General features: G+C 34.1%; 3 protein-coding genes across 7 annotated transcripts; 1 reads left to right on the top strand and 2 right to left on the bottom strand.

The window, feature by feature from the left end:
• Positions 1–1,088: 1,088 nt before the first annotated feature.
• On the top strand, positions 1,089–12,563 carry LOC132311848 (histidine-containing phosphotransfer protein 2-like). 5 transcript variants are annotated; one of them, XM_059809975.1, is made up of 7 exons: positions 1,089–1,255; positions 5,307–6,494; positions 6,990–7,120; positions 7,219–7,287; positions 7,770–7,841; positions 8,927–8,999; positions 12,330–12,563. In XM_059809975.1, exons 2-7 carry the CDS (start codon positions 6,435–6,437, stop codon positions 12,360–12,362), a joined length of 438 nt encoding a protein of 145 aa, XP_059665958.1. In that variant the 5' UTR covers positions 1,089–1,255; positions 5,307–6,434; the 3' UTR covers positions 12,363–12,563. The 5 variants fall into 5 exon arrangements, 3 of the variants coding, with proteins under 3 accessions (XP_059665958.1, XP_059665957.1, XP_059665956.1); XR_009483122.1 differs by lacking the exons at positions 5,307–6,494; positions 6,990–7,120; positions 7,219–7,287; ... (1 more) ...; positions 8,927–8,999; positions 12,330–12,563 and adding exons at positions 1,839–3,410; positions 3,497–4,283; XM_059809974.1 differs by lacking the exons at positions 5,307–6,494; positions 6,990–7,120; positions 7,219–7,287; ... (1 more) ...; positions 8,927–8,999; positions 12,330–12,563 and adding exons at positions 3,201–3,410; positions 3,497–4,283.
• Positions 12,564–13,387: 824 nt separating this feature from the next.
• LOC132311846 (pentatricopeptide repeat-containing protein At2g27610-like) lies at positions 13,388–18,361 on the bottom strand. Its single transcript, XM_059809971.1, has one exon. The coding sequence runs from the start codon at positions 16,771–16,773 to the stop codon at positions 14,680–14,682; it is 2,094 nt and encodes a 697-aa protein (XP_059665954.1). The 5' UTR covers positions 16,774–18,361; the 3' UTR covers positions 13,388–14,679.
• Positions 18,362–18,467: 106 nt separating this feature from the next.
• On the bottom strand, positions 18,468–22,459 carry LOC132311847 (copper transport protein ATX1-like). The gene is made up of 3 exons (XM_059809972.1): positions 22,362–22,459; positions 19,744–19,819; positions 18,468–18,826 (listed from the first exon to the last, which is right to left on the bottom strand). Exons 1-3 carry the CDS (start codon positions 22,368–22,370, stop codon positions 18,681–18,683), a joined length of 231 nt encoding a protein of 76 aa, XP_059665955.1. The 5' UTR covers positions 22,371–22,459; the 3' UTR covers positions 18,468–18,680.
• Positions 22,460–25,640: the final 3,181 nt, after the last annotated feature.

Below are 25,640 nucleotides of genomic sequence, written 5' to 3'. Positions count from 1 at the left end.
TAATTGCAATAAATATCAAATTTTATTGTTTCTAAAAAATTAAATTTCAATAACGTGGTTTTTGGACTTAAAGAGCATTAGGATTTTTTGAGAGTTTGAATTTTCTTTTTTTAAAAATAAATAAATAAATAAAAATTATATGTTAGTTAATTAATGTATTTTCGAGTTATAAAGAGAATTCTAATAATCAATATGACTAATCGTATAAAAAATTAACTGTTAATTTATTGAACTCAAAATTAAGCATTTCTACATTAATAAAAGATTTAGAAAAATGTAGAAATAAAACAATTATATTATAGATACGAGCACGGTAAAAGTTGACACGCAATGCATTTTATTAATTATATATTTAGAGTTCTAGTATGAAGAGAAGGCAAATAAATAATAAACAAAATTGTGTATTAAAAAATGATATTATGGGTTAAATAGAAAGCTAAAAATTGATTTAGGTAAGTAACCCTTCATTTAAAAAAAAACTGACATATCTAAATGACAAAAATGTTAAATCGATAATTTAATTTTAAAAATAATTAATGAAAGTATGTATGTATAGGAAAAAAAAAAAAAATTATCGAGATTTAACATATAGAGGATAATAATAACACGGTGTTTTTAGAGAATTGTATAAATGGAAAAATATGTACAAAGTGTGAACCAGGCCCAAAAGAAAGAAAACCAGACCAAGAAGCTAAATACAGCTCCAGTCGAACAAGCAAGCCCAAAGGCATGACAATTGGCCTCTTGCAGCTTACTGTTGCATGCATTAAGACCTATGAAGCACGGACACTCTTCTCAGGGGTCACGTACCAGTGTCGGGCACTTTTCAAACACCGACACGCGTGTCCGAAGGTCAAACACGTGTCCGACACTTCTGTGGAGTGTCCAGAAATAATTTTTTATTAGACACGGTTCGGACACGCGGGGGACACGGCGGTGGACACGACGGGGTTTATTTTGTAATTTTTTTAAAGATAAATGGGTACCTAATGTAATTTACTAATTTTAGAAGTTAAAAGTAAAATTTTGAAAAAAATATAAAACAATTATATAATATATACTAAAGACTACACACTTACACAGTAAAATTCTAAGTGTCGTCGGTTCTGTCTTCTGTGCCCTAGACCCAAAATCCCCAAATCCTCCGTTCCTTCACAAGGCGATTCCTCTCCTCAGATGCGACTACGAGCTCAGGGACAGCAACTCTCCACTAGATTTTTTGTATCTCCGGTGTCTACTATGGCGAATCCACCAAGTAAGTTTCTTTTCTCTCACTTCCTCTCTCATCTTCTTCAATTAGACCTCTGTAACGTACATGAAAAAGATTTTTTTTTTTTTTTTTTTTTTGTACAAGTTGTACAACAGTACAAGACTTCGTGAAACTGAAAGAGAACTAGATAAGCAATTTACCGGGAAAAAAAAATAAATAAATAAAAAAGCTTATTATTCAACGATACAGAATTATTTGGAACTGACTTTTTTTCCTCACTTTCTCTTCCTTTTGGAGCCCTGAGAAATCATAATGAAAGCCTTAAAATTATCTTGTTATCCATCTCCTGACACAACATGATTCAAATATTACTTGCCCGTATTTGGTAAGATGACACTTTAATTGCATTTAAAACGTTTTACCTAGTGTAGCTTGCCTCTTTAAGCCATTACTAACAGTTGAATTAGTCTTAGAGAATTGGAAGGAATTTGCCACTATTAGCACTGGGGAAAAAAAATTATTATGAAATTTTTATAAGAATGATGAAAAAAAATTATTAAAATTAGTCTTGTTATTTGTTTTAGTTTTATTTGTAATTTTGCATTTATATATAACTGTTTGTTATTAGGAAAATGAATGTGCAAGGTTCTAGCAGTGGGGTTGAACCTGATGATAACACCCCTCTTTGGAAATATGTTAAAAAGTTTGATAAGGTTGGGGGAGGAGGGGGAAATATAAAATTTCAATGCAATTATTGTCAAGGGAATTTTAAGGGATCATACTATAGGGTGAAAGCGCATTTGCTAAAAATCTCGGGACATGGCATTCAAGCATGTAAAAAAGTGACTAATGATCATATAGCAGAAATGCAAAGGTTAGGTAATCAAGCTGAAATAAGAATTAAGAGAAAGATGCCAAAACAGGTTCCTTTGCCACCTTCCACAAAGTCAAGCAAAGCTGGATCTTCATCAAGTGCAACTGTAAGCACGGGAGGTGGGCCATTTATGCTTGATGTTTTTGAACCAAGAAAGAGGAAAACTAGTTCGGCGATTGAAAAAGCATTTAATCTTGGAGCTCGTGATGAATTGCATAGTGAAATTGCAAGAATGTTTTACTCGGCCGGTTTGCCTTTTCACCTTGCAAGGAACCCACACTATGTTGCCTCTTACACTTATGCCTCTAATAATGGTATTAGTGGCTATATTCCTCCCGGTTACAACATGTTGAGGACTACTCTTCTTCAAAATGAGAGAGCAAACATAGAGAGGTTGATGATTCCAATTAAAGCTTCTTGGAAGGAAAATGGTGTTACTATTATTTGTGATGGATGGACGAATCCACAAAGGAGGCCAATCATCAATTTTATGGCTATGAGTGTAAATGGTCCTATGTTCTTGAAAGCGGTAAATTGTGAAGGTGAATTCAAAGATAAATTTTTCATCTCGGAGTTGATCAAGGAGACCATTCAAGAGGTTGGACCCGATAATGTGGTCCAAGTTATTACCGATAATGCTCCTGTTTGTAGGAGTGCAGGATTGTTTGTTGAAGTCCAATTTCCAAAAGTATTTTGGACTCCTTGTGTGGTTCATACCCTCAACCTTGCTTTGAAAAATATTTGTGCGGCCAAAAATACCGATGCCAATGAAGTTGTTTTTCTAGAATGCCATTGGATTACAACTATTATCGATGATTGTATGTTTATTAAAAATTTTATAATGAATCATTCCATGAGATTGGCAATGTTTCATGAAAATGTGTAATTAACCATGCTTTCTATTGCGGATACATGTTTTGCTTCAATGATTGTGATGCTAAGAAGATTTAAGCAAATAAAACGTGGTCTCCAAGACATGGTGATGAGTGATTTTTGGACATCTTATAGGGAAGATAATGTTCAAAGGGCCTTAACTGTCAAGACAAAAATAGATGATTGGTGGCGAGATATTGATTACATAATTAACTTTACTGAGCCAATCTATGATATGCTTAGGAGGGCCGATACGGATGTTCCTTGTCTTCACTTGGTGTATGAGATGTGGGACTCCATGATAGCTAAAGTGAAGGCCGCTATTTATCATCAGGAAAGAAAGCAAGAGCATGAGGAGTCTCCATTCTTTTTGGTGGTGCGCGAAATATTAAGTGCTAGATGGAGTAAGAGCAACACACCCCTTCATTGCTTAGCACATTCCTTGAATCCAAGGTAATTTTTAATATTTTATACATTTTTTAGGTTCTAATTTGAATTTTTGTCAAATTAACTTTTAGCTATCATTTTGTCACTTCTAGGTTTTATAGTACACAATGGCTTCAAGAGGCTCCCAATCATGTTCCTCTACATAGAGATCAAGAGATTTCAAGTTTAAGAGAAAAATGCTTCCAAAGGTACTTTACTAATGATGTGGAGAGAAGGAAGGTTAAAGAAGAGTATGCTTGTTTTTCGGCGGGTTTTAGAGAGTTTGGATCGGTTGATTCCTTGAATGATAGAGGACTTATGGAGCCAGCAATTTGGTGGGTTTCTTATGGAGCTTCAACACCCCTCATCCAATCTTTGGCTTTGAAGGTACTTGGACATCCTTGTTCCTCCTCATGTTATGAGAGGAATTGGAGTACATATTCTTTTATCCAATCTTTGAAGAGGAACAAGATAGCACCACAAAGAGTCGAAGATTTGGTATTTGTACATTCCAACCTTCGTCTTCTATCAAGGAGAACTCCACAATATAATGTGGGTGAAACTAAGATGTGGGATGTTGGGGGAGATGCATTTGATTCCTTAGAAGGTAGTGGAATACTTGAGATTGCAAATCTTTCACTTGATGAACCGGACTTGGAGGCCATGATATTTACCGATGAGGGAGATGGAAATGACGATGAATTTCTAGAAGATCCAACTCAATGAAGAGGATTATAGAGTTCCTTTTCTTTTTTGGGCTCACTGTTATCAATTAATCACTGTTCAGTTTTTTTTGTTTTTTTGATAAGTAAACTGTTCAGTTATTATTTGTACGAATCTTATATGATCAGTGGCTAATGATGAAAGATGCATATATTATAGATTTTTAGTTATTGAACTTATGACTTTTGGGTGATAAATTATTTACTTGGTTCTTAAATACTTAGATGATGAATTGTGGATTTTGAATATATATATATATATATATTATTTTATAGCCGTATCCCTGCCGTATCCGTGTCCTGTGTTTTTGAAATTTGCTGTGTCGCCATATCCGTATCGTGTCATACCCGTGTCCCGTGTCCGTATCCGTGCTTCATAGATTAAGACGAATAAACCAAAAATCGCGAACATAACTTATTCAGACCTACATTGTATGAACTGTGTCTGTGTCTTTGGACATAACTTAGTAGAAAGTAGTTGATTCTTAAATTTCTTACTGTATTCATGTAAATATGGGGTTTCCACACAAAGTATACTTTTAAGAATCAACTACTTTCAGCTGTCAAATGTGCTTTTTTTCCCAGAGATGGGCATTTGTCATTTTCGATCATTTTATAAAATTATTTATTTTTATATTTTTTATAAAATAGTTCAGTAAGGGTATTTTAGTCAATTTAGAGTTTAAATTTGTCAGGGGGACCTATTTGTACCAAATTAAAATTTTAGGAGTGTTTTTTTTACATGTGAGGAGTGTGATATGCATTGTGAGCATGCTTTAGGAGTGTTTTTTTATGCTTGACCCTAATGTAATATGGTTTACATTTTTATTTTATATTTTTATTTATTTATTTATTTATATTTTTCGATTGTATGTTAAAGTTAGTTTAATCAATAAATCCATTGTTGGGCGCTTGAGCTTAACTCGTTTACTTAAGACAATTTTTAACGAGTCTCAATCTAATTTATAAAATAAGTCATTATATTTTTTTTTAATCCTAATTATTACACAAGAAGTTGATAGTAAAACTACCAAAGGCCTGAAAAAAAAAAAAAAAATTCTACCAAAGACACGATTTACAACAATCAGATTGATCACTTTCCAGTAGAATAAGTAGTATTGTGTGGAAATTTTTATTTTTATTTTTTTAAGTATCTAATGTTAAGTTTATTTTTTTACTGGTATTTTCTTAATCTCTCAAGGTGGATGGTGATCATTTGGGTCTTGAAGCAAAGTGGGTGTATGAATTTCTTGTCAATGATAAAAAAATAAAAATAAAATAAAAAGTTCTTGCCAATGATAAAAAAATAAAAATAAAAAAAAAAGTTATTTACTTTTAATAAAGTGAAACAGATTTACTGGGTAATGTTACACTTTTTTGTTTATATGTGTTTAGATAATTTATGAACAAAATGGATATTATCAAACGTTTATTCTTCAAATGTGTTTTTATAAGCAATAAATTGTATATTACTAAACTAGCCATTTGTTATCATGAAATTATGCTATTCACATGAAAGTTTAATCATTTTTTGTAAGAATTTTAGTTTGTGGCGTAGAAGGAGGAATGCCCTCCGCATCAAATAATTTTGAACCCTAAAGTGTAATAATTTTTAATTACTAAATCAAATTTGACACCGGTAATAAATGTTAAATTTATTTCAACTCCTAATGATAATCACATTGAGTCATTTTTTTAGTGATTCTTTTTTTTTTTTTTTTTTGAAGGCAAATTCTCCATATTTTCTTGCTAAAAACTTAAAACTAAAGAGTCTTTTGACTATTTTCTAATGAAAAAAGATAAAAAGAAGCAATAAAAAAGAGCTGAAAAGTAAAAGAAAAAAAAAATTGTAATACTGTGAATCCATCTAAACTATAAAAAGGACAAATCCTTTTTACTAAAAAGGTTCAATTAAGATTCCGTTCCACAAAAACAAAGAAAACCAAAAAAAAAAAAAAATGTTTGATTAAATTTAAGATGATGATGTCATAATTTTTAGAAAAGTATTACACTTATTTCGTGAACCCCAAGGTGACGCGAGCGCAGAGCCAGTGGGGAGCAAGTTTTTGAGGGAATAATGAAACACTTTGCAAACACAGAGAGGACCGTTGCGAAGAATGGCTTTCTATCTCTCTCTCATTTTTGTCTTCTCTCATAACTGTAAATTGCATTCAATTTTGCCCAAACCGCCTTTATATATATATATATATACACACACACACATACAGACACACACACACTCATACATGTGTGTTGATGTATGTGCGCGCGCGCACACACTCTCTCTCTCTCTCTGCAATTGAACACCTTTCGCTGGGTTTATTGATAAATGGATAAAGAAGCTCTCAACCAGCAGCTCCTCCAACTTATGAAAGCCCTGGAACAAGAAGTAACACACTCTCTCTCTCTCTGTATATCTATCTATTTTTATATATATACACATAAACGCACACACATAGTTCTTTTTCTATCTATGTGTTTTATCTCTCTCCCTATATATGTGATTGAATCATCTCCTTTCAATTAAATTGATCAATCTCGTGAATGCATCATAAGTAGATGGAGTTTGAGAATTCTGTTTTTTTTTTTTTTTTTAAAAAAAAAATCTTTCTTGCTTTTGTTTGTTGAATTATGAACTGAAGATAGTTCTGGCTCGTAATTTTTATAGTCTTATTTGAAGAACAAGATACCCCAGTTACTATTGTCTTGAATACTTTGATATATAGTTCAATTCAACATTGTTGGACAATGCATTAAAAAACAAATCAAATTTAAGAATTTCGATTTGGGTGTATTGAACATATATGGTTTTCTGTGAATAGAGAGAAATTGATACATTCTGTTTTTTATTATTGATTTTTATTCATTTATGTTGTCCTTGTAGGGCTTTGTGGATGAAAAATTCCGCCTTTGTCATTCTCTGAAGGAGATAAGTGGTCCATTCTTTTTTGTAGAGTTGATTCCCACGTTCCTGACAGATGTTCGTACTGTCCTAAGAGATATCACCGCGGCTCTGTATGTTTCAATATCTTATCTATGATTGGTTTTTCCCAATGTTGTTGGGCCTAGTGTTGGTTTTGTAATAGTTTGGTTTGTTCTTAATTTGTTTTCAGGGATCAATCTGTTGTGGACTACAATGACATGTATGAGTACTGCATCAAACTTAGAGGAAGTGCTACAAGGTAATATAATAGTTTGATTTTCTAATGGAGCATTCATTTCAGATCCATAACTCCGTTACTTTAACATGATGGCTAGTTATGATATACTTCAAGACTATATATATATATATATATATATATGTAATATATTACCTCAGCTTGGATCCAAGTCACTTCAATTTTCTCCCCCCAAATAGAAATTCATGATGAAACCAGGACAATAAAAGGCAGATCATATGTTTCCTGCACACTTAATCTAAATGTATTGACCGGCTGTTGATTCCTACCTTAAACTTTCCTGGAAGGTGGTTATATGTAGATCATATATACAATTTGGCTGCCTATTTTTTTTTTTTATTTGTTTTATGTATATGGAAATAAAGCAGGATGTGTTGAATGAAACTATTTAATTTTTGCATGTCGGATATGCATGCTACAGGATGTTCATTTGCCTTTACCTTTGACTAGTCATTATTGTAATTTTTTTCAATTAAATTTTCCAGCATTGGTGCTTCTCAGATGAAAAATGCATGTTCTAACCTACGTCAGGCTGTGGACAACAAATCTAAAGATGGGTAATGAACTTTTTCTTCAAACAACCATATATTTTTTGTTAGCATTCCTTTTTATTTTTTATTTTATTCTTTAATATAGTAGTTTGTAACTTTGTATCAAATATTTGGTAGAAGTTGTAAATCTCTATTAACTACTTAACTTTAGTACAGGCACATTCCAAAATACAATGACATTCCAGAGTATCTACATCGGAAAACCAGGGCAATGCCACATCATTTATTGGATGAAAGGTTAAGGATTGGTGGGAAAGAGGGGTGGGGGTGGGGGTTGGGGTGTGGGGGAGTCCCAATTCAACTAAAATGAAAAGTTTTAGTGCTCATTCTATCAAGTGTGCTTAGTAATGCATAATTAGTTACCAATTGAAAGAAAATTCCACTTATGCAAGTGTCTGACTCTTAAGTCAGAGATTTTTTTTTCGAAAAGTAATCTTAAGTCAGAGATGTTAGGGAGTTTGGTATACGTTGTTGGGTCCATTTCTTAAAAGGTTAAGCTTTTGAGGCAAGTGGTAGTCTAACCTGGTATAACCTTTGGTTCTAGGAGGTCTTTGGGTTCAAGCCTTCACTTTTGCATTTGTTTTCCTGGTATGTTGTGCAAGTTTGCACTTCATTTTGTTCTATTTGTTTGCCTCTCCATGTGTGAGACAAAGTCGCATGTGAGGTAGGGTGTTAGAGAGCTTGATATGCATTTGATGGGCCCATTCCTTAAAGGCTTAAGTTTATGGACGTAGTAATAGTCTAACAAGATCGACTTGACTTACCACTAAATGCTAATAAGTGAACAGTTTTAAACTTTAATCCAACTCTACAGATTCAGCTGCTTAAAGTACTCAGAACTACTAATTCGGTGCTGAAAGTTTCAATGCTTAATTTTCAGTTTTATTTCACAATGCTTATATTGCAGCATATCCTAATTTCAAGATGATTAGTTTGTTTTTGTGTTTTTTGTAGCATTATTTCAATATCGTTGAAGTATGATATAGTAAACTGCATTAAAAAAAATAAATTATTACATATTTTATTTGTGTTCTGGGAAGTTAATTTGGAAACCTTTTCCTTCGTTTTATTTTAAAATTTTCTCTCTGTAGGTGCCTCCTGGCTTTGAATGATATCAAACATGAATACTTTAGTTTGCGAAGCAAGTGGGAAACCATTGTCCAGGTATAGCAGATGTTTTAATATTTTTCAAGCAAATTTGTTGACCTGGTAAAGCAGATGTTAGTTTTATTATTATTATTATTATTTAAACAGTTTTTCCTATGCATTTGCATGGGATCGGGACTACTTATATGCATTTTCCTTGATTTCTTCTGGTACATAATAGTTTACTGTGGCTTACCTAAAGTGTGATGAGGAAGAGTAAGGTATTAGATGTGAATGTAAACAAACCAACAAAGAATACACAAAATAGATGGACACCAAGTGGCCTACCTTCTATTCCAGCATTAAGGATATAAGAAAACATGACCTTGGAATCGGATGCCTGCGCAACACCAGGAAATGCCAATACAGCAGTGAACTCTTGCTTGTTACCTAGACAACTGGGATGTGTACATAGCGTTTTTTTTTTTTTTTTTAATTAAATCTTTCACAATTTCCTTAAATAACTTTTTGAGCCTATATCTAGCATATTGTTATTATTGTTCTCCATTAAATATGTGGATGAGTGACTGAGGTCTGAGTCATACTGGGGGATCCCCATATTAGTAATCAGTACTGCAACTTTGAACAAGTATGACAATTGCAGATACACTATCTTGCATATATGGAATGTATTAATAACAGTTGACACCTACAACTTCCTTGATAGTAGCCTTGGTAGGGCTAATCTGGTTAACCCCTCAAATGCCATCAGTCTATAAGCAGTTACCAGTAACTATGATGCCTTTTTTTGCACAGACATCACCCACATAGACAACAATTCCCTTGCCTTCGTATGGATGGTTTGCCCCGCTACCATCTCTGATAAGTTTAGTAACTGCTAGAAACTGCCTTGTCTAAGACCAGAGCAACACACGTCACACTGGTGAGCTTTCAGGCCTTACCAATTGCCATGCTAGTCCATCATTTTGCTAACATCCCATGAGTGCTTCGTCTATTTGACATGCTTGGATCATTTGGTCCATGCCATGCACTCCATGGTTTTTCTTGTAGAGGTGTGGAGGGGTTGGCTTGACCCAATATCACCTCTCATCACCAGTATCAGTCACTTGTATTGCACCAAATCATTCTGATTAGAGTGAAGAACTTCATGGGGACGAACATGCAAAGGCCCCTAACCCTGCGTTGCCTCGTAGCCACATGCCACTAAGCACCATAAAATGCCGTCCTGCGCACCCTGTGCTGCCACCATTTGCCATAAATGGTCTTCGTATCATCAAACCAATCCTTGCATATTGCCCTTGTAATGGTCCTTGTGATGTCCAACAAATGGCAATGACACTCCCCAAGGCATGGCATTGTGCCCATGGGTAGAGAGGTACCTTTCGTCAACAAAGCATTCAAAATACATCTTCCTGCAGGAAATCTGTAATTATCGGAATTTACGAAACTGCAACCTATCTGCGTAAAAATGAAAATGCCACTGCACTAATATGGGTGTTACTGGGCAGAACAGGCCACAATTGCAAGGATGCTAGCAAAAGTGTCAAGCTGCTTGCCTCAAGTTGCTGGGCAAGCTGCCCCTTCTTTTGGGGCAGTTGTGCATGTCATGCAACCCATGTTGTTGAGACATACATCCACAAGGAGATGCACTTGTCCTTGGCCTTGGGATGATTGCAAGGTGCCTGTCATGCCTTGGCCATGGGATGGTTGCAAGGTGCCTGTACATGCCTTGGCCATGGGATGGGGCCTAGATGTCAGAGGTACTAACATGCATGGGACTACTATTAACTATAAAAGTTTCATGGGGTATTTTGTGGTTTGCATGCAAAGAGATGAGACCCACCTTTGGTCAGCCCACCTTAAATCTGACATAGTGCTGAACAACCTTAGAATAGTGTATCTACTTTTACTGTTAAGTCATGTCAATGGACAGTGTGATCTTTTATTAGTTTGCACAAAAATTCAGTCCAAACCTTAGGTTGGACGTACTTTTGTAATTGTGCATTGTAACACCCTGCATTTCTTCTTCTCATGTCACCATGTCATTGCTCATCCACTCATGCTTTGCTGATCGGTTATGCAGTCATAAAAAATAATATTGATAATAAAAATTAGTGATTTAGACAAGTAAAAATGTCCAAATGTTTAGGGAGAATATTCTTTATATATATGCTCTGAATCTTGATTTTTCTTGATCATTCATTTACCCGATTTTAGAGAGGATTGATGATCAAATTTTGGCACAAGATGAAGCTTGAAAAGTATTTCATCACCGTGTGTTATGCTTTTGAATTACTATATTTTTCCCTATTATTTATAGAAATATGTGAATATTAAATCAGATGTTGAAGATAAGGTTGCAACACATCAAGTTGTTGCTTGTTTCTCGTGTGTGGGTTCAGCCGCATGTGGTGTGGGACTCATCATGTCACATGAGGTGTTTGATTTGAGCTTTGTTTGAAAGGTTTGCAAGACAATTTCTACTATCTTATGAGCAGGGGAAAAGAAGTAAAATGATCCCTTAATTGGTGGTCACATTTTGTGTTGAAAACTTGTAGATTTCAAGCTTATCTTGAGAAGACTTATATGCTTTCTTTTATTTGATGGATAATTTTCCTCTCTTGTGGTCCTTGTTTATCAATTTTGTTCTGGTTGTTAAGTGGAAAGGTCACTTAGTTTGTGGTTACGTTTCCCTTCATTCATGTGGCCGTATGGCATTGTTGTTGAGATTCAATTATTGACACAAGTGTGCTGCTACTACTAGACTGCAAAATTTGGGGACTTCAATTTGACTCTGTTTTTCGGTGTCATTACAGCTTGGATGTTAACTTTCATCTTTCATCCAATTTCAATAATACATAATATGTATTTTTGTTTAAAACTGGTGAAAGCAAATTATTTTGCATTACTCGGACCCTTTCCAGACCACACAATGGCAGGGGCATCATGCACTAGGCTACTCTTTTTTTTAAATTTATTTATTTTTTATTTTTTTATTTTTTTTGGTAAGAGTTACTGAACACAAACTTGAGCTTTTTCTTTTTTATTTAAGTTTTTACCTAGCTTAAAAGGCATTTCTCCACGGGAACTCCGTGAGACTACACCATGACTTTTTGAGACCCACATAACTGATCATTTGTTAAAATTTATTGTACTTTAGTAGATATAAATCATAGAATGTAAACGTTAGTCAGGGTTTTGTTCTGTCCATTTTATTAATATTATTGTATAACTTCAGTTCATGAACTTCTAAAGAATTGTTCAAACTAGTCAGTTTCAATTGACTTTTTTTTTTAATCCTTGTTATTGTGCTGTTGATATTTCAATGGTACCGACACACCCACTTGTTCTAACTATATTCCTTTTCCTGGATGTTTTGTGGTGCAGCTGGAGAGAAGAATTGTTTCTCCGGAGAGCTGACGATGATGATAGGTGACCTGTGGTGTGCTTCTCTGAGCAGCTGGACACAGTTTTTAACTTCTTTTTTATTTATTTATTTATTTTTTTTTGGATCTTTCTAGCATGATGATCATGGTGTTTATGAACTCTATTGTGTGCATACTTCTAAAACATATTTCAATGAATAAACACTATTATTACACCTTGTTTCATTAGGTGCTATCTTATTTTAGCAATTGCATGAGATTTTGTTGAGTCTGTTGTGTCGAACTGAAGCAGAGGAAGTTATACAAGTAATCTAAGAAAAAAATGTGACATTTTAATCTAAGAAGCAATCTTTTAGCATGTCATTAAGAATTATAATTGTTGCATTTTTTTCCTGAAACTCCAAGCATGTTAGGGTAGCCTAATAGCTAATGACAAGACTCACTTTTCATCTTAGAGACTAACTGTTTAAATCCCTTGCCTGCCCCAGAAAACTTCCTAGCCATTGTTTTGTGCCCTACCCCGCATATCTCTATTCAGCTAGGGCCAAATCCATCCTTGGGTGAGCCAGACATTTCATGTTATTGGTATGCCCAATCAATGAAGATTCACCGTACAGAGAAATGAGTCCCAATACTAAGAAAAAAACTGCTCAAAATTGTTATATCTTTATTGGCCGATGATACTAGCGAGTAACGACATGGTATGTCTGGCTCACCCTCTGCCCAGAGATGGACCCAAATTGCCCCCCTGAAATTTTTATTTTTCACAATTACTGCCCCTATTTTTGTCATTTTGATATGTATACTTATGAAATATTACCTCCCCCCCCTAAAATTATTCAAAAAATTCAGTATTGCCCCTTTACATGAGTTTCTGGGTCTGTCTCCGCCCGTACCTACCCATATAGCAGGCTCTGTACGATATTATTGTTGCTTATGGGTTTTGTGCCTTCTTGATGCAAGCCCTCCATAGCAGTATTTCGTCTCTAATAACAACAGCACACACTCGCCCCAACCCCATACCACCCAACCCAAAAATATTTGTGTATATATACAAAAAGAGAGAGAAAAGCATCTTTATGTGTGATATAAAATGTATAAATAAATCCATACATGACTGTTCTACACTTTTCTACTGGGATTTACAGAAGTTTTTCTGATAGAAAATCATTACCAAAAAAAAAAGAAAAGAAGAAGACACTTTCTCAATGTGAAGGTGGGTAGTATGTCCATTAAAATTTGTGCGTCTGAAAAATAGTTCACCACAAAACCAAAAAGAAAATAATTTATTTATTCAAGTGAAGAATATAGTTTCTAATGTACTTTGCACATCAGCTCCGAAAGTGTTAGTCAAGGACGCTTCAAATGTATACCTAGCACCAGATCTTTAAATGCGTTCCATTTTCAGTCGACATATAGTGGACAATACAATACAATCCAGCTGATGAGAACTTGTTAGCTTCTTAGCTTTCCTCAAGGACAATAGGGTTAATCTTCAAGAAGTTCAGGCATGCAACTCATATGCCATGCTGTTTCACAACTCCGACACTCAGGCAGCCATTTTTCCCATCAGAAAAATGCAGTTAAATCACATTCAGCCGTAAGAGAAACTATTCTTGATCTCAATATGATTGGGGCTGCAAATGATCTTACTGAACTTCCCTTGCCGCAGCTCACTTTTGTTTTTGCGATAACCACAACCTATATCCAATGCATTCGACATTTGTCTAGTGACATTCTTCAATTGAGAATTTAATCCTAGTTCTTCATATTCCTGGTGATTTCCCATGCTGAAGACAATCGGAGCTAAGATATCAGCAAATCAGCTCCAGAGAGGAGTGATTGGACAATCCAAGATTCAAGTCCAGGTCAAATAGGGCAAACTAATCCCTTGAACGAGATAAGTTCACTCATACTGAAAGAAGAAGAAGTTGTGAAAGGACCTTATACTTCTCCAGAGCCCGAGGATGAGAGTTCTTGAGGGAGATTGTACAGAGTCAAGTCTAAGAAGGAAGCAAGTTCATATCAATTATGCCAGCAACTGTCTTTAAAATAGTTAACAAGAGCTGGTCCAAGAATTGGATATCTCGGCAGACTAACATTTTAATGAATCCTTCAGATCACCAGCTTCTCAATCATTTGGTGGTCTCACTAAATTTACAACTCTTCATAACATGATGTAGCCTTGGATTTAGTGACTACCTTCATACAAATCAGCATCACTTCTAACTTGTTAATGCTTTCTCCCAAGGTAGAGTCCTTTCCTCCTCATATGTGGATGGATTGGCGGACAATCCAGCCAAAAGTCGAAGGTTTTATCGCCAAATACTTAGTCCATTATTCCAGTTCACTTATTCCGCATAATTCAATGACAAATTGGTATCAGGTACATATCCCGCATCAAACAACTGGGCTGTCAATCCACCCAAAACTTCATGTACACTATATCCCTGAAAATGTGCATTATGACCTGCAGAAAAAGAATATATCTTGTTCTTCAACTCAGTCCAGCTATATCCGGGGTCCTTTTCCAATGACTTTTCCTTCATTAGCTTCCTGATTTGAGCTGTTTCATTCCACATCTTTGCCTTTGCATAAATATTTGATAGCATGACATGGGCTGAGGTATCATCTGGATCGATGCTCAAAATTTTCTCAGCAGCATATTTCCCCAAAGCCATGTCTTTGTGAGATTTGCAGCTTGACAAAAGACAACGCCAAACCACCTTATCGGGCTCCATGGGAAAACTCCTTATGAAATCCAAAGCTCCTTTTGTTTGTCCTTTACGGGCCAATAGACTGACAACACAAGCTAAGTGATCCGTCCTTGGGGCAATTCCATAGTCGTTGGTCATGGAATTCCAGTGATGCAATCCCTCCTCTAAGAGTCCCACATGCCCACAGGCAGATAATACTCCAATAAATGTGATATCATTAGGTTTAACCCCATTTTTTTGCATCATATCATAGATACGTAAAGCGTCTTTCCCGAACCCATGCTGTGCGTATCCCACAAGCATAGTGTTCCAAGAAACCAAGTTCTTTGAAGGAAGATTATCAAAAACTTTCCGAGCATCACTCAGCCGTCCACACTTAGCGTACATGTCAATGAGGGCACTTCCAACAACCACATTGGAATCAAACCCAGGTTTCATAATGCAGCAATGGGTTTGCTTGCCCCATTCGACAGCCGGGAGATCCCCGCAGAAGCTCAAAATGCTAGAATATGTGTAAAGATTAGGATCAAACCCTTCAAACAACATTCGATGAAGAAATTCAATGGCCTCTTTAAAACTACCTGAATTCACACATCCAGAGATCAGTGTGTTCCAAGAGACAATATCATGTGCATCCATTTCTTCAAAAGCCTTCAAAGATTCCACGAGAAGCCCACATTTTGAGTAAAAGTCCAGAAGTGCATTGCTGACAAATGTAAATGAACCGAATCCAAATTTTACGATTAAAGAATGAATTTGTTTCCCAACATTGATTTCCATTGCATGTGAAAAGGCTCCAAGCACAGATGAAAGTGTTCTCTCACTTGGTATGAGACCGGAAGAGCGAAACATACAGAAAAGATCAATGGCCTCTCTACCCTTCCCTTGTTGAGTATATCCTCCTATTAGTGCAGTCCATGCTGTCATGTGTGGCTTGTCTACCTCCCAAAATGCTTGACGGGCTAGGTCTAATTCACTGCACTTTGCATAAAAATTTATCAACCCAGTCACAACAAACTGATCCATTCTAAAACCACACTTGACAGCATGCGAATGCACCTGCATTCCAACTTCTAATTTGACCAATGCAGCACAAGCCCCCAGCACACTCACACAACAAAATTCATTAAGCTTCACTCCCGCCTTGTGAGACCGCAAGAAAATGTTTAGCCCCTCCACATTTTCTCCCCACTGGCAATAGCACGAAAGAAGTGAAGTCCAAGAGACTGAATTTGGCTCCAAATTTGCATCAAACACTAACCGAGCTGATTTCAACGACCCACACTTCCCATAAAAATTGACCAAGCAATTACTAACAAAACTATTCATCTCTTGCTCCAACCTATAAATCATTCCATGAATTTCTTTTCCAGTTCTTATAGCCCCTATGCTAGCACAAGCAGATATAGCACTAACACAAGTGTAATGGTTCGGATAAAAACCATCACCAAGCATCAGTCTAAAACAATTCAAAGATTCTTCTGCAAGACCCATTTGTGAATACCAAGAGATCAAGGTTGTCCACGAAATAAGATTTCGTTCAGGCATTTTATCGAACATTTTACGAGCATCCTCGATACAATCAAACTTCAAGTACATTGATAACAAATGGTTGTTTACATAAACATCTGGGTGAAACCCAGATGTGATTATCTTGGCGTGGACTATTCTGCCTCTGAGAACTGACCGCGTGTTGCCCAATAAGCGCAAAAGGTTAGAGAATGCCATTGAAATGGACTTGAACGCAGAGGAGGAGGTAGTTGTTTGGTTATGGAATTGATGGTCATTTTTCTAGATTGTCATTTGTCAGATGGAACAAACTATTCTTCTGAAAATTGAATCTTTGGGTGATAATCGTTTATTTTGTCTTGGAACAGAAATCTTTAAAATTTGAATCATATGTCTGGTTAGCGAAGCGATGATATATATGTTTTAGAACGAAGGAAATGGAAGAGGAGAGATAGAGAGAGAGGAGGGAAGGAGTAAGGACAATCGGAGAAAAGAAAAACTTACTCAAAAAGGCCAAAAAAAACCAAAAAGGAACAAAAAATATAAAGCAAATAGAGGAATGGGGAGGAAAGGAAATATATGTGTAGAAATTTTAGATTTTTCTCCTCTACCATTTGGTAGGACATGAAAAAGAAAAAGGAGAAAGGAAAATGAACTTAGGATTTTTTTATTTAATTATCTCAAAGTAATTTTCAAAAATCATGAAAACAAAAATGATTTTCAAGAAATTTAAACCTGCTATTTACATTAAACATTTTTTTAACTCAAATATAATCTTTAGGAAGGTGTCATGTGCCTACCAAATCATTTCAAATAAATTTACTTTTATGTTTTTTAAGCTTTTTTTTTTTTTCATTTTTCTCTGATTAATTGAGAAAAGTTATGCAGAGATTTTTTACAAGGATTTGAACTCTCATCTACTACTTTGTAAGATAGAAACGTAAATGCTCGGAGATCACTACTTCACCATCAAGCAAAACTTGTCACTTGCCTCTACTTCTCTTGCTTGAAAAGCATTGACCATGTGAACATGAATTATTTTTTCTTTCAAAGCAAAAATTGTAAGTTTTAAGTCGCTTCAATAGTATTGTTTAAAGGTATTTTACAATGATACGATCAATAATTATAAAAAAAAATCTCCTTTTACTTTGGAACTTTCTGAACCATTTATTTTAGAAGATAAAAAAATATCATTAGATTACTACATTTGGTGTAAAAACCGGATGAGATTAATTAAAGGTTAATTTGCTTGAAAAAAAAAAAAAAAAAAAAACTAACTGATCTCCCAAAGTAAATCGTGGGTGAATTGAATTTGAATTGGCATTTTTATTTTCTACAATTCAAAGTGAGAAAGCTAAAAATAAAAATAAAAGTCCTTTATAGACCTTACATTGGTGCGAGGTGAATTTGTCACCATCAAGCAACTGTGTCCAAGACTCAAGATTAGACAGTTAGGCCAGTGACTATTATATAATGTGACACTGTCACTAGGTTTCTTCACCATGGCCTGGGAACTACGGATCAAGGATGGGCTTATTTTTGTCCTCCTTTATCTTGATTAGTAGACTACAGAATTTAAGAGTTGTGTAGCCCATATTGAAGTCCAAACAACCTTCTCAAGCCCAAGTCCTTCAAGCATAACATAGGATCGGGCTTCAAGGACTGTACTCATAAGGTTTTGGGCCGGGCCGTAAACTTTTGGATCGAATTGCAAAGCATTCGGCCCGTGACATCTTCCTCCCTAAAGTGAAATGAAGTTCTGTTTTTCAAATGAGTTAACTGATGAACAATTGTTTACCAACCATCTTCATTTTCTAACCCTCCTTTTCCTTTGATTTGATTTTATTTTTCTCCCTCTAAAGATTGTGATTTCATTTCAGAAACAGAAGCATTACAGGACGGTCAAAAGCTAATGACATCATAAGGAATACACTTTCTTCTATTCATAAACTATAATACTCCTTAGTACAGAAGATCATATTGGAAAAGCAGGCAAGAAATTATTTAGCTTACACTCAAGTAAATCCTTTCATAACACTCCACAGTTCATAAATACTCGTCGTAAGTGCACCATGCTAACCAGTTGATACACAGCTTACTCCGAAAGAGCTATCGTGGGGATCAAATTAAGTGGCAGCAACAGATGCTCCTTCTTCCCAGAAGGAAGTCTTCTTACCAGTTTTGGAAACAGTTTGAAGAACTGCTTCCGGCTGCACATTGCCTTTCACCGTCACTTTTTGCTCCTTCTGATCAACATCGAAGGATTCCACACCTGAAAGGACGGTCCAAAAGGGATGCAATGAGTATATATCAACCAAATAACATTATAAGCATGTGTTACCCAGCTGATGGTAAAAGCAGTGGTTACAGTAATGAGCACCAAGTAGCAGACATTTGATTGTGTTTGAGATTATTGTAAAAACCACCCATCTCTGACATGTTAAGTCAAGGCAAAGTTGTATTCAATCATAATCTAGGCCGAAATTTCTATATCATGTAATCCCAAAATAAGTACAGGCTTTGTAAATAGTCCTCATCATCATTCACCATTTCAAACAAATTAAGCTTTACTTCCATATTGAATTCAGAAATCAGAGCCTAATCAATTGCTAAAGCTCTTGTAATATATTATGTCAATATTTATTTTCTCATTATTAATATTATTATTTTAGAAAATCTTAAATACTATATTGACTTCAGCTACATGGAGTCTGATCGCTTGCAAAAAGCTAACCAACAAAGCAGAGAAACAAAGAGGTTTCTTCTCAATTGCACATGCTTTCCCATTTAATCTTTTATTGCACATGTTTGACCATGCTGAAAAGGGAATCATTTGGCCAGTTGAGTCGTCAATTCATGTGTTTCTTAATATAAAATCCTGACAAGATTTTAGTATTTTACAAAATGATTAGACAGCTTGACACAACAACCAACTATGCCATGGACCATCTCAAAGTTTTCAACGAGGAGAATTATAGACTTCAGAGGAACAGAATTTCGACAGAACTGCATAGCGATTCCCAAACATTTGGCCACATTACAAAAGCTCCATTATGCTTAAGAAAGGAAAAAAGGGAACTTTACTCAACGCAAGTTAGGAATTCTGAGTTTCTAATAATCATGCAGCATCTGAAATGGCATATAGTTGGAACAGATGAAAAATAAAGTGAACACAGATGCACAACAAACCTTCCATTTTGCCTAAAACCCTCTTTACGGCCCCAACACAGCCTTCGCATGACATGGCAACCTTGAGGACAACAGTCTGCATTAAGAATGAATAAATTTCAAGTTATCATCACAAGAGGATACAATAAGAGAGATATAAAATCATTGCAAAAAAAAAGAATACCAAGGGGAGAAATTCCTAAATATAAGGTCATTATTTGAGGCGAGCCTCTCAAACAATTTGAGCCAATTTAACATTAGCCTTGAGTTCTCTAGGTTTATGCCTCCAACTAATCAGATAAATAAGACATCTTATTTCAACAATTTCGCATCTCAGATAAGAAACCTATAAGAGCAAATAATCAGCTTGATAACAAAATCAAGTGTGAAACATAAACCATAAGTCAAGAGTTTATAAATATAATGGAGTTCAATAATAAGGTATATATGACAAATAAATCGTACTGATTTTATAAAACAATTCTCTAAATGGGATGGAACTGCTTCAGAATTATAACATATGAATTATGACCTCATTCAGATATGTTTTTAGATTCTAAAATGTCAGCTTAATTTGACTTCTTCTCAAACAGTTTGAAGTTCCAACAGAAATAGACAGGGTCATTGTAAAATATTCTGTAACTGCCATTTTTGTTAGCAATATTCTAATGCCAAGAATAGGTTTTAAGACATTATATTCGAGACAACTTTTTCAGGGGCTTGTTGAATTTCAAACCGCCCTATTTACTTCTTATATAGCATTTCAAGATAAGAGTCTACCATGTTGAATGGGACCATTTCCAAAATCACAGCCATAAAAAACAGGCTTTCAAGGAAACATGAAACAATTGTGTGCCATGAAATACGGAGAAATCACTAATGTAGCCTAATGAGTTAAATTTTATTGATGAATTTTCTCTTCAAATGCCACGGACCCATTTTAAAATCAATGGGATTTTAAACGCAACCCAAGTGTAAGAAACAGACAAGCACACAAATAGAACATACTGCTAATACTAAAACACTTGATTGTTTGAAAACCATATTTTCTTTGAAGAATTAGATTAATTTTCATTGCTACACGTGCACTCAAGCTTCACAATAAACATGGTGAAATGCAGATTCCAGAAAGTGATTCAGGACAACCTAAAAATTTATAAAATTAGGGGCCAGTTTTGATGTACTTTCTAGCTTCTAAAACAAATTTATAGTTATTGCTTCGACAAAAGTTGCCAATTTTGGCATGCAGACGATTTCTAAATTGTAATGGAAATAAAGAATAAACAGATACCACAAAAGAAAAAGAATTATCGTAGAGCATTTTTGGCTCAATATTATAGCACATAGTGGATAGTTGCAACACCAACGATTTGCTAAGTTAAAAGTGCTTCTCTATTATAATCAAAATAGCTTTTATAACGATGGTATAAAAATAGGCATATGACTTCCATCAAAAGGCAGGTCATCATTTCAAGAATTTTTAAATTGCAGACGAGAAAACAAGCAAAATCAGGTACCCAAGCTACCTCCAAAACCATGGAAGAAATGGGGTTTTAGGCTGGCTTAACAGACATTTAATGGTCTCCGCAACTCATTGCCTATGGCCTCTTTTCAAAGGGGCCTTGGCTGTGAATCGATGTATAAATGCCTGTACTTACATGCTTAGGCACGCAGATTGTGCTTGCTAATGTATGAGCAAAGGAAATAAAAACCAAAATTGCTAGAACACTCCGAATCCAAATTGATGAATTTGCAAATAAGACAACAAGTAACCTCAAGCTCCTGAGAGTCTTTGACACGCTTTCGAAACTTTGGGAGCAATGGGGTTTCAGGCAGAAACAACCGGCCTTTTAATGGTTTCAACAACATTGTATAAGTCCTCTTTTCAAGTGGCCTTGGCTGTGAATCAATGACCTTGTGAATGTGTTCGTGTGCTAAGGCGCATAAGTGCGTTCACAATGGGAATTTGTGTCTGTTGTCTTGCACATACGCATGCTAATGTATGCCCATGAGAAGTATTTCCCACAAAAAGGAAGCAAATACACAGATCTCTAGAAGAAGGCCATAATTGAACAAAGTCCAACATACAATAAGAAATCCAATTTATGTGTTTTACTCTGCCAATAAGCTAGGCGAAAATTTTACCCTAATTCAAATTGGTGAATTTAGAAACCCACAATTTTCATAAATTTGACTGCTTAAAAGTTTTACAGAACCTAGAATAAAAAAATCCAGCTGAACCATTATTGTAAGACAAACAAACAATTTCTAATGATTTCCCCATAATAGTGCACTTCTCATTATAATTCTGCCCAACTTTTCAGCTTAGTTTTAATTACAACCCCATTTTGGCATTATATACCTGATACATAAATATATACATTATATATATATATATTATAATTCCTAATTCTCAAGTTTCTAAATAGAATGCCAGATCTCAGGAACATATAATGGAAAATAAAAAAAAGAAAGATATAAGCAACCCATGATACAAAGATTTATTCATGAAAAAACAAACATAAATTCGAACGGAACAAAAAGAAAAAAAAAATGGTAACAACAAAACAGAACAGAAAATCAAATGGCTGAGAATGTGTATACTGAGTCAAGAACGAAGAAAAGAAGAATAGAAATACCTGAGACATGTTGACTATGATTGATCGGAAGAAATTTAAATAGGAAGGATAGAGAGAGAAAGTGGTTTTATGTTATATGGGATTCTGAGAAGGGTCTTGCCCTTTTATAGAGAAGCCAAGGGATGGTGGAAGGGTCGGGTTGGGTTCGGCGGCGGTGCTTTTTGTTGCGTCGGTTTGACCCGGACTTTAGTTTGCGTAACGTTAAAGGCATACCCATAGGGGTCAATTTCCGATACATAATATATGTATTACCTGTACAGTTTGTATACATATATTATATTTACTCAGTTGAAGTGCAAAAAATACTCTTAAAATATGTTTATAATGCATATCACACTTTTCACTTGGGGTGTTTAAATAATCTACTAATCTGTCAAACTGATCCGAATTAATCCAACCCGTGTGATTCGGTTCGATTTTTTGATCTAATGGTTTGGTGATAGTTTTAAAAATTAGCAATCCGTAATGAACGGTTCGATTAACGGATTAAACTCTGAAAAAATTGAACCGATTCGATCCGATCAGTGAATTATATTATATAATTAATATATATATATATAATTATATGTATACTGTAATATATTATTTCTATTTTTTTTTAATTCCTTATTTGTTTTTAGATTAAATGTGTTATAACATACCATTTTAAAAGATTTATTATTTGGGCTGAGTCATAACTAAAATAGTAAAATATAATCATATATTGGGCTAAGCCATAACTACAATATAATTATATTGGGCTATTTGAAAAAACTCAATCCGTGGGAATCGAACCAAACCAATCCGTTATTTCACAGTTTGGATTGATAGTCCCTACGGACCGATTTTGTTTCAAATTTAGCCAATCCATGAGGATCGGATTGGTTTGAATTTTACTCAAAACCGAACCGAACCGATCGGATCCGTGGTCAGCCTTACTTGTCACGTACAAAAAACAGTCTAAAGTTTCAATTTAGTACAAATAAGTACCTTTAACAAATTTAAACTCGACTAAATTACCGTTACTGAACCATTTTGTAAAATATATAAAAATAAATAATTTTGTAAAATGATCGAAAATGATACTATTGAAGAATGCCCCCCATTCAAAAAACCGTCAGAAAGTTTTAATTTGGTGCAAATAGGTTTCTCTGACAAATTTAAACCTTAAATTAACTAAATTACCCTAATCGAATCATTTTATAAAATATATAAAAATAAAAAATAAAAATAAAGTGCAAATTAAAGAAAACAAAATTTTCTCAAACTTCGAAAATTAGTGCACACTGATATTGGGAATTTTTATTTTTTTTGCTTTCATAGTGTTGGTACGAAAAAAAAAAAAAAAAAAAAGAAGAAGAGTAAATTGGAATTTCAAAAAATTCAAATCCTTGTTATACAAATTCTCATAGTTAAAAAAAAAATAAAAAATGTTTAGAGATGTATATAGAGAAAAAAGTTTTAAAAATAATATATATATTTTAAGGTAATGTGCAACATAACATCCCTATACTATGAGTCTAGTAACATATATATATCCCTTTAGGCATTTTCAAGAGAGTAAAAGGACAAAATGAGTATTAAAATATTAATTTATGATAGAGGGGGTATTTTTGCGTAATGTGAAAAAATTATGAATATTTTTTATACACTTTTTTAAATAGGGGGTAAAAGTGATTCGAGAAATATACTTTAAGGTTGTTTTTTGTTTCATATTTAATTATATGTGTGTGTGTGTGAGAACTTGATTATATTGAATTCAAAAGGGTTATATTATTGATCTTGTTAATTTTCTTCCATTATTAATTTAAAAAACAATTTTTTACTTTATTCTATATAATATTCACAATTTGAAATTTTTATTTCCTAATTTTTGACAAATTTGAATTTGTGTTCGTTGCAAGGGGGGCATGGTATGTTGACCAAACTACAGTGGAAATAAAAAATTTGTGTTTTGCCTTGGAATCATTGAATGTTCAAGTTTATAGTTAAATAGAGTGTGTGCATTGTTGACATAAATTTAATGCGAAAATGAAAGATGAGTTATGTTTCCTAAAGTTTGAGCCACTATCTCAAGTCATTTCATACCTATCCTAGTGTGCATTTAGGGAAGAAGTTTTTTTTCCCAAGAACACACCAATTTTATTCTTTAATACTTTACAAATTTTATACTTCAACACTGTACTTGTGTAAGATTAACTCTTCTTTTTAATATTATATATAACATGTGTTCGGTAATATATTATGAGGTATTTTAAATTTAGCATGACTCTTTCAAGTCTGACTGGGGGTCACGTTGTTTTGGAAAAATGAAATTGATTCGGTGGTTTGAAGTTGGTTGATAGGAAAGCCATAAATTAAATTCAGGGGCAGTGTAACCAAAAAAAAAAAAAAAAATTCAATAATCACGACAATAAATATAAATTCCAACAAAGAATAAAAATTAATCAAAATAATAGAAAGATAAATAATTAATAAAAAATTTAAAAAGGAAAGAAAAATGAGAGAATTTTGAAATGGAAAAAAATTAAAATTTGATTCAAAAAGGAAAATTTGACTTTTTTTTTTAAAGGAAATTAAACGAATTTAAAGAGTAAAAAAGAGAAGAAATACAAAACTTAAGAGATAATTTTAGAAAATTAAAATTTTAAATGGGGCATTATATGAATTTTTTTCACATATTTAATATATATATATATATATATATTATAATAAGCGGGCCAGGCTAGGAGACACCTGCCCCGCCCTTATTAGTTGCTGTGTGTGTGTGTGTGTAAAAACTTATGTTAGAGCCTTAGACCCAAAAAAAAAAAAAAAAAAAAAAAATGGTCAAGGAATCACACTCCTCCCGATAAACTTAAAACTCTTCCAACAACATATTATAATAACTATAATTAAACTGAAAATGGGTTAGGCTTAAAATTTTTAATCATATTTTGATTTTTATTCAAAATGAGTGGATTATGTATGTATCTTCTTTAAAAAGAAATGTCATGCATCAGATTTGGTTTTTGGCGAGGAGTATATATGAAACAAATCTAGTTTAATTCAAACTAAGCCTAAGTGGTTTGGCTCATAGATTAAGTTCATAGCCTCTAACTCGGATTTAGATTCTAAGATAGGAAGTCACAGGACTCAACAAACTATTTACATAAATTTTTTTTCTTCATACCGTATGATGAGATGAATTTTTTAAGTATAACGATATAATTTGTGTAGGTTAACTTTATCTCCAATTCAAATTTAAATGTTTAGATAATTAGTCCAAATGTAACTGAACATATATTATTATTATTATTT

Source organism: Cornus florida, unplaced genomic scaffold (assembly GCF_030987335.1).
Source record: "Cornus florida cultivar Cherokee Brave unplaced genomic scaffold, ASM3098733v1 CherokeeBrave_3.0.0_Hap2_Chr06, whole genome shotgun sequence".
Taxonomy (NCBI): Eukaryota; Viridiplantae; Streptophyta; class Magnoliopsida; order Cornales; family Cornaceae; genus Cornus; species Cornus florida.
This window is presented reverse-complemented; position numbering and strand designations above follow the sequence as displayed.